At 47.3% G+C, this 8,374-nt stretch overlaps 1 protein-coding gene across 1 annotated transcript in view; it reads right to left on the minus strand.

Annotated features, from left to right (window-relative positions):
* Positions 1-254: 254 nt before the first annotated feature.
* RPN1 (ribophorin I) overlaps positions 255-8,374 on the minus strand; it is an 8,572-nt gene continuing 452 nt past the window's right edge. The window contains exons 2-10 of the mRNA XM_010571979.1: positions 7,539-7,603; positions 5,660-5,966; positions 4,959-5,168; positions 3,795-3,987; positions 3,366-3,465; positions 2,957-3,095; positions 2,637-2,756; positions 1,909-2,154; positions 255-860 (exon numbers count right to left, since the gene is read on the minus strand). Coding sequence (XP_010570281.1) covers positions 678-860; positions 1,909-2,154; positions 2,637-2,756; positions 2,957-3,095; positions 3,366-3,465; positions 3,795-3,987; positions 4,959-5,168; positions 5,660-5,966; positions 7,539-7,603 — 1,563 coding nt within the window. The 3' untranslated portion in view covers positions 255-677. The remainder of the gene's footprint in view (positions 861-1,908; positions 2,155-2,636; positions 2,757-2,956; positions 3,096-3,365; positions 3,466-3,794; positions 3,988-4,958; positions 5,169-5,659; positions 5,967-7,538; positions 7,604-8,374) is intronic.

Consider the following 8,374-nt stretch of genomic DNA (forward strand, 5'->3'; position numbering starts at 1 on the left):
GTGTAGGTATATATACATCCCTAGGGAACAAGGGCTTGGCTTCCCCCCCTGCCTGGGTCAGGGCCTTGGGAGTGGCAGAGCTCTGCCTTCAAGGCACACAGCTGACAGGAGGCAGGAGTGGTCAGGGCTGAACTCTGCTCCCCAGGGAACTACAGTGCTTGGCCATGGGCAGGATAGGGCCACCCAGCCCCTCTGCACCAGCACCTCTGCCTCCCCCACCCTGGCACAACACATAAAGGCTAGGCAGTGGTGGTTTTATTTCAAAGTAGAACAAAGGTGTCTTTTATTCTTTCTGGAGATGCAACATTCGGATTTGCCATGAGCGTGTCTGTGCTCAGACTGGCTGTTTGAGTGCGTTTAGTCAGGGCACATCTATACAGGGAAAACTGAAAGTGGGAGACTGTTTTATAACCTGGCTGAGTCTCACCTCTGGTAAAGAAACCCTGTTACCCAGCCAAACAGCATGATGTCATGGTCCCTTGGACAGCACATGTTGCTGAGCAGACAAGCTCTATAGAAAAATCTAAAAAAAAAAAAAAAAAAGTACTTTCAGACGTTTCACATCAACTTTTCGCCTAATTTTGCTGGGAAGGAGTTTTGGCTCAAAGTGTATCCACTCCCAGGCTTCTCATCTCCCTTCATAACTCTCCCCTTCATGTGGTCACTAAACCAGAGAGTTACAGTGCATCGAGGATGTTGTCGATTTTGGTGACCAGGTCCTGGCGCTTGTTGGAATGCATCTTCTCATTCTCAATGTATGTGTCCTTCTTGAGCTTGCCAGCTACCAGCCGCTCAGCCTCAACCGAGGACTTCAGAACGAGCTCCTTGACTTGGCCGTCAAGCTTCTGAATCTCACTTACCTTACAGGGTGAGAAAGAAAGGGAATATTAGAGGAGACAAAAACCATCCCTACAGTGAAGCTGGAATAGCACAGATGGTAAAGCTGGAGCAAAAGATGAAGTCAGTGCTAAGTGGAAACATCTCCAATCCCTGAATATTGCCTCCTGAGCCATCACCTCTCTCTGGCATCACATTATGAGGAATATCTCATGAATGGATAATTAAGCAGTGCAGATAAAGGGTCTCCAAGGACCCAGGAGCCATACTGGCAGGAGACAGGTGCAATGACTGTTAAAGAGTGTTTAATGACAGATTTTTAAAGGCTTCAAGCTAAATCACAACTATGACAGCTGGAAGCTGCGTCCCTACAGTTAATGGTGTGTGAGAAGCAAGTCTGCAATGACAGAGCTACTCTTTGAGTCAGTAACAGATTAAGCAAGGTGGCTGTTGGTTGAATGGACCTCAGAGACCAAAGTGTCCCTCACTTGGGGTTAAGTGGCTGTTCCAGGTAAGTGTTGAAATGTAGTGGAGGAAGAAACAGAGAGTGGGCATGTACTCACTGTGCCATGGCTTTCAACATGGTACAGCAAAATACCCCAAGGAGCATCATGTTACCAAAATTCTGTCAGCACCAAATTCACATGTGCAAGAAAATAAGAGATGAGGGAGAAGATTTTGGTTTGGCTGGTGTCAGTAGTAAAGTCAGAACTGATAATGTGTTGATAGTTTCCATTTTTGCCTAAGTGTTGCTGCCATGAGCTCAATGAGATGCATCAGGATTGTGTTACAAAAGCATTAATCTATACTCATGCAGCTGGTTCAAGGGCTGTTTTAGAAACAGCACAAGCAGCTGTTTACCAGCAGCACTAACAGGGCTGCATAACCAAGATTACTGCAAAAACAAGAACCCGATCTTCACACCCCCTGGCAGGGATCAAGCCATTTTCTGGGGGCGCGGGGGGGAATATCCAGGCTGCAGAAACTAAACCCCAAATTAAAACACACCTAGAATACTTGATAGAGCCAAGAATGGGAGAGCTTAAAAAAAAACTAATTAGAATTTCTTACTTTATCACATAAGTCAGAACCTTCTGTCTTCAGTTTAGACTGCAGAGAGGCTATTTCATTTGTCAGGGCCTTGTGCTCTGTCTCCAAAGCCTTTTTGCCGCTGTTCAGGGTGGAGATGTCCCGTGACTGCTTGTATTTATTCACTGCTTCATCAAAGTGACGGTACAGCCCAAGTCTCTTATTCACCAGAGTAAGCACTTGCTCTGTGATGCAGGCAACCTTCATCCTAGCCTCAGCAGCTGGATCCTGCAAGAGGACAGAAGGGAAGATCAAAGCAGTCATATCTTTGATTTGCATCAAGCCATACTTGCAATCTGCCACAGGACTGTTACACAAGCGGCTCCCTTTGCAATTAAGTCAACTGACAGCAATTCACTGACTAGGTAGAAGTACTGACTAGGGCAAGCACCTTTCAGCACCCAATCTAGCCCAACAAATAGCTTAACAAAAAGTAAGGGAAAACATTGCAGAAAGAGAATTGTGGACATCCCTGCTTCTCAGGGGGATTCCTTTTTATCCAGAAGGTAAAACTCTGGTTAGCCTTAGCATACCAATTCAAATCCTGCAGAAGTATCAATGCTCAGGTAGCATAAAACAGGACACCATTTAAGCATCTAGTAAAATATCCAATTGGCAGGAACATTCAGAGAATTACTGGTATGAAAAATCTCCAACCATCAGCTGAGTAAGCCACTAATGCTCCCACAGGGCTCTTCATCATACAGCACCTTAGTGATGGAGAAATCCAGCCTCACATAGACTATCACAGTGAAGAACAAGATGTAAAAAGCTCCAACCACCAACAGAGGCTCCTGCAGCATCAAGATTTTGTTGAAGGTATAATGAACCTAGAAGAGAAGTTTGAAACACTGAGCAGTGACCGATATTACTATGGGGGAGAACTCCTCTCCTCAGGCAGCAGCGGAACTGGCCATGCAGTCCAGCAAGTATTTATTTCTGGAACCCAATATGGGTGTTTTGACCATGCTGCTGAATTCAGAGGTGGCACAACTGCTTAAGACAAACCACGCACAGAGGCGACACTCACCACAATGTCTTGGATGTGCTGCTCCACCAGGTTGCTCTTGTGCGCCACAATAACTGGACGTCCAAAAGTGTCTAGATATGTGTAGTGAAGCTCGTCTGAAGCACGATTGATTTCATAGGGGCTGTCCACATGGATATTCCTGTGGATAAAACCAGACAGTCCCATATGACTCTACAGTGTTTGAGATGATGTAACCTAGGACTTGGCTGGCCAACTGTGGCCTCTAGCCACAAGGCCAATTATGCAGTTTAAACAACACTCTAAAAAAAAGCAAAGCTGTGTTCCAAGGTCTCCTCCACATGCACCGTCATGGTTTTGTTTCACTGTCCCCAGGCCATTAGAGTAGGCTGGAGAATTGCCACTAACACAGCACTGTCTGCAGTAACAAGCCAGGAATAATGACACTTACTTGGCACCTTCCGGCAGGACGATCTTGACAGTCAGAGAGTCCGTAACTTGCTCATCAAACACGTGGTCGACAAACCTCATTTTCAGGGCATACTGATCACCTAAGAGAGTGCAGACCAGAGGGTGGCTACAATTCCTCAAAGAACAAGGGGCAACCTTGAAGCTCAGCTCCTAACAGAAGCAAGAGCAGAATTCGGATGGATACATTGTGCACCAGGGGGCACTAGCTCACTCAAGTATATTTTAACCAGATGTCTACAAAAAACTGAAGGAAGCACAGAAAAGAAGGTGGATTTGCATATTCTAGAAATAATAGCCAGCAACTCTTGTTGCTAAGGTGCAGTGTACTGCAGCTTTGAATTCTTTACTGTATAGCAACCACCTTTAAACACAGCGAAGGTTTCTTATTCCCTTCGCCTGTGCCACCCACCGAGATTGTAGAGGTATTCATAGCTTGGCAGGTTATAGCCAATGATGTAATGGGTTTTCCATCCCCCAAAAAGTGGGAAGCGGGGACGGATCTCCATCTCCACAGAGTCATCCAGGACAAGGAGGTGGCTGGTGGAGATGTTTCCAATTTCATCACGGTAATAGACGTCCTGAGCAGCAGCTGGGAGAATGGTCTGTATGAAGGGAAGCAACAGTCAGTACATTGGCGAGGAGTTATTTCCAGTGAAACTGGCAAAACCAATAATGGCTGTTAAGCATCGAGAAACTGCGCTCCCACGTGAGAGATGACAAAATGGCCATTCAGTTGCACTGAGTGGTAAAATTGTGCTATTATAAGCAATCAGCCACAGAAGTGGCTGCCAGCACTGAAATCACTTGGCCTCTAAATGAATGTGCATTCTCCAGCCCAGTTTCAAATATCCCAGACAGCAAGGGATCTCATCATGCCCACCAGGATAGCAATTCCCTTTTCACTCCAGCCCGCTGCCCTAGCTCACTGAGCTTGCTGGCTTTACGCTCAGCAAAATGAGATTTCTGTTTGGCTGCACCACCTTAGAGAATTACAACAATCAATCCTGGAGGCTTCAAGCAGTGAGAAAGGTTTTGGTTCAGATGAAAACACATAATACTTTTCACATCTGGCTAGCAGACCCACAGCTTTAACTCCTGTTGAGTGCTCTGTGGACAAGGAATGAATGGATGAGTTTCCAATTAATACTGTTCAACTTGATGAGGATACGACAGAGAAGGCAACCCTGAAAATAAGAGGGTGGGGACAGAATGAACGGCCCTTGTGCAGTGGAAAATGGAAAGCAGAGCTGTCAGCACAGCAATTAAGGGTTTTAGAGGGTCCCCAAGACTGGAGGGGTGGGAGCGTGGAGAAACACTGCATGCCCTGGTATATGCAGTTTGTTTGGCCAACAGATGCAATAAAGCATATAACCCCCTAATTCTACCTCCAAAAGCTATTCCTATCTAGCATGAGCCTTCTCTGAAAATAGATCAGAGCTTTAATATTCCATTACTTGGGTATGCTTACCAAAGAAAAGGACAACTGTATTTTTTCCCTGCTCTGGGGATGTAAAAAAGCAGGGAGCCACAGTAAAAAAAAAAAAAAAAAAAAAAAATTATGAAAAATGCCAACCTTAAAAGACTTGACAGAAGAGATCCCGCTGTCTGGCTGTCTCTGGTAGTCATATCTGGAGAAAGGCCCTTTCAGCACTGCTCCTGTGTGCTTTAAATCAACCGTCTCTTCAACTGCAATGTTCCCCCAGTGAGACACCTCGATGACTCGGGTCATACTGGTGATGGTCAGGAATGGACTGTTATTTTCATAGTGCACCTTCAGAGTGTCCTAAAAAGGAAAAAAGATAAACTATTAGACCTGAAGTAAGGAACAACCTCCCCTCACAATTATGTGTCTCTGTGTCCCACAGAGAAACCTGCCTAACAGACTCTGCAGAGAGGTGAAGCTGACTGCACAGGCACACAGGGCACTGGCTACCTGGGGTGTACTCATGGGTGACACCCTGCACATCTGGCTGAGTTATAATGGTGAGGGGGCTAGAGATGCAGTCTTCCCCAGCGCAAATAACACACCTGCCAGAACCAACACAAACTGGCTTGGTTTGCCCTGTGGACACCAAGCAGCAGTCAGCAATCATGTCTGTATTAGGAGCACCCTGTTGGAGCACACATTCCTAGCCTGCACACAGGCTAGCTCAGGCTTGACTGGCAATTCTTACACAAAGGCCTCCACTTCCCACTCTCCAGCCTCTGAGATGCAAGTGACATGTTTGCAAGATGCTCTCTGCAAAGCCACAACCTCTTTGCACAGACATTTACCTGGCTGTATGGAGGAATGTCCTTGAAGGGGCCATATTCAATCATGTCTTCAGTGCGGGAAGGGTTGCCCAGCTTGGTATAACTCTCCACGTTCCTAGAGGCCAGTTTTACCCGGGTTGTTTGGGTCTTGGTGAAGTATGGCGAGTAGAAATAGTGATTTCCTTCAAAGACCACAAACTGCTTCTCGCTTTGGGTGATGTGGGTGGGGTAAGGCTGCAGGACGTGTGTGAAAACCATTTCAACAGATACACGGACCTTGGCTCCTGGTGCCAAAGGAGATGGCAGCTTCACAGAGAAGAATTTTCCACTGGAAGGGAGAAGAACAGGTAAATCATGTGAGATATCCCGAGACAGCAATCAGATCCAATTCCCACAACATTCCCTGTGGATGAGAGCCCATATATCACATATATCGTGTGTAATTGGGGCCAGTATTTTATTTGCTCCTCCAAGATGTACAGATGTCTCGTCCCAGAGGGTGTGCTTACTCTGGACTGTGGAAGCAGGACAGAAGGCAGCACAGAGTGAACTATGTCCAGGCACAATTACAGTCTCTGCTTCACAAAAACACCTGGCTCCTGTTTTGGAAGGGGAATGGTGACACACTCCCCTCCCCTCCCTAGTTCTGCATTTATAAAACATGCTTCAGCAGGGGTTTTTCCACTCTTCTCCAGATGACAAGAATGATCTGAATAAGAGGAAGCATGTGCAAATGCCCACAAAATAAATCACAAACACTTTAAGCACCTGTTCCCACAAAGTCTGTTCATTCTCAGCTTTTTGCCCACAGGATGTGAAACTAAGGAACAGCCAGAAAATGAGCATAGTTTTGGACTGAGGTTCTACAGAAAGGATTGGGATTTCACCAAACCTGTAAGGATGCACCAGATGGACCGAGGTCATGACAGAAGTGAATGGACTTCAAGTCATGCCTGGTGGCCCAACAGCAGGATCACGAGGCCTCCAGATATGTCAGAAACCATGGTGTACCTTGGCAACTTAACTCCACAGCTACTGTCCTCTTGAAACCCAGCAGCACCATGCTCCTGACCCACTTTACAAGCACCCTTTATTTCTCAGCTGTCATGGCTCAGAAAGCACCTGCCTGCTCAGTCTTGCTGTGTATGCACAATATCCCAAGCCTGGCAGCGCAGAGCCTCACGCAAAAGACAGCATCGTCTCTCCCTGCAGCAGGCAACAGCCCATGCTGGGCCACAGTATCCGCGCACTGTGGTACTCCCCACATCACAGATTAAGAGCAGTGCTCTGGGGACACAGCCAAAGAGCACTTGCAATCTTTCTGTAATCACAACTGCCCATCATTTGAGAGCTCAAAATGGAGCAATGGGTAAGAGCACAACCATAGCTATAATACTTCTCTTACCTGAAGTCCCTTAATAAAGTAACAGGACATTACTTAAGGCACTGAGTACAAGAGACTAAGCACAGCTGAACCCCCCCGTGAAGGCAGCTGAGTTGGATTTAACAGAGAGATTCTCCCCCTTATAGGGCTCTCCCCTCACTGGCAGCCATGGGTGGGTGTGAGAAGCAGGTATGTGCAGCTTGTGCTGGGCTCAGTGCAGAGATCTAAAACCACATGTGCTATCTCGCAAGGAAAGAGCTTCTGAGGGAGGAGAGTGACTTCTAATGGGGCCTCTTGGGCTGCAGGAATTGGGTTTGGCTGCTTGTGTGAACTGTGCTTCCTGGCTTTGTAGCACCTCAGGATGCAGCCTGACTACAGAGCGGATCTTTTCAGGAACAAAAGACTCTACGATCTATAGGTACGTGGGACTGGGGTAGTACTTCTGCTCCACTGTAAGGACGATGCTAAAACCCCCATGCACACCTCTAGGTACTGATCTTAGAGGGTGACACTCACCTTTTGCCCTTAACTTTAGTCTCTCTCACTTCCAAGGTGTTCTCCTCCTCTTCCTCGCCCTTCACCTGTTCCAAAACAAGAGACTGATCAGTATGCTGCTGTGTAGAAGACTTAACGTGTCCAGGGCAAACTCCATACAGTCCCTATCCACTTTTTAGGGGGATGGCCCCGGAAAATGCAAGCCGATAGATAACTACTTCATTTAACAAAAAAAAAAAAAAAAAAAAAAAGCCCCCTTTTATAATGTTTTTCATTAACACAAATTGCAGTGTGGTCAGTGTGCAAGAACAGATAACTGGAGACTTCTGGTAACTCTCTCAAGTTCACCTCAGCCCAGTTCCCAAGCCAGCACAGTGGCTGTAACTTGTGCAAATGAGAATCTCGGTCAACTGCTTCTGTGATTTCTGTTGTATGTTTTCTACAGTGGCAGGGGAGCGAGCAGGCCACGGGAATCCGACTGGGTGAGCCAGCATGCAACGAGATGAGTGCAAATGCTTCTGGGATTAGAAGAACCCTCTTGCACGTACATCCCGTGGGACAAGAGGCTGGACCCCGTCCCGGGGCCTGTGCTAGCTGGGGATGCAAGCACTGCTCCAGCCGAGGGGCTGCGGCTGCTCACGTTACAGCAGTAACGACGTTAATTAGCAGCTGTCTCGCCTTCCTCATCGCTTCCCAGACCTTACACGGCCACAGCCGCTCACACCCCCGCTTTTTTCCGTATAACGAGAGAAACCCTTAGCTTCATTGTTCACAAGGCAGCTGAAGGGGCAGGACGGCCAGCGGCCGGCGGCCCCCGAGCCCCAGGCCGGCGCTGGCCGAGGAAGCCTCTCCCCGAC

This window comes from Haliaeetus leucocephalus, unplaced genomic scaffold (assembly GCF_000737465.1).
Source record: "Haliaeetus leucocephalus isolate CR32 unplaced genomic scaffold, Haliaeetus_leucocephalus-4.0 Scaffold2, whole genome shotgun sequence".
In the NCBI taxonomy this organism is placed as follows: Eukaryota; Metazoa; Chordata; class Aves; order Accipitriformes; family Accipitridae; genus Haliaeetus; species Haliaeetus leucocephalus.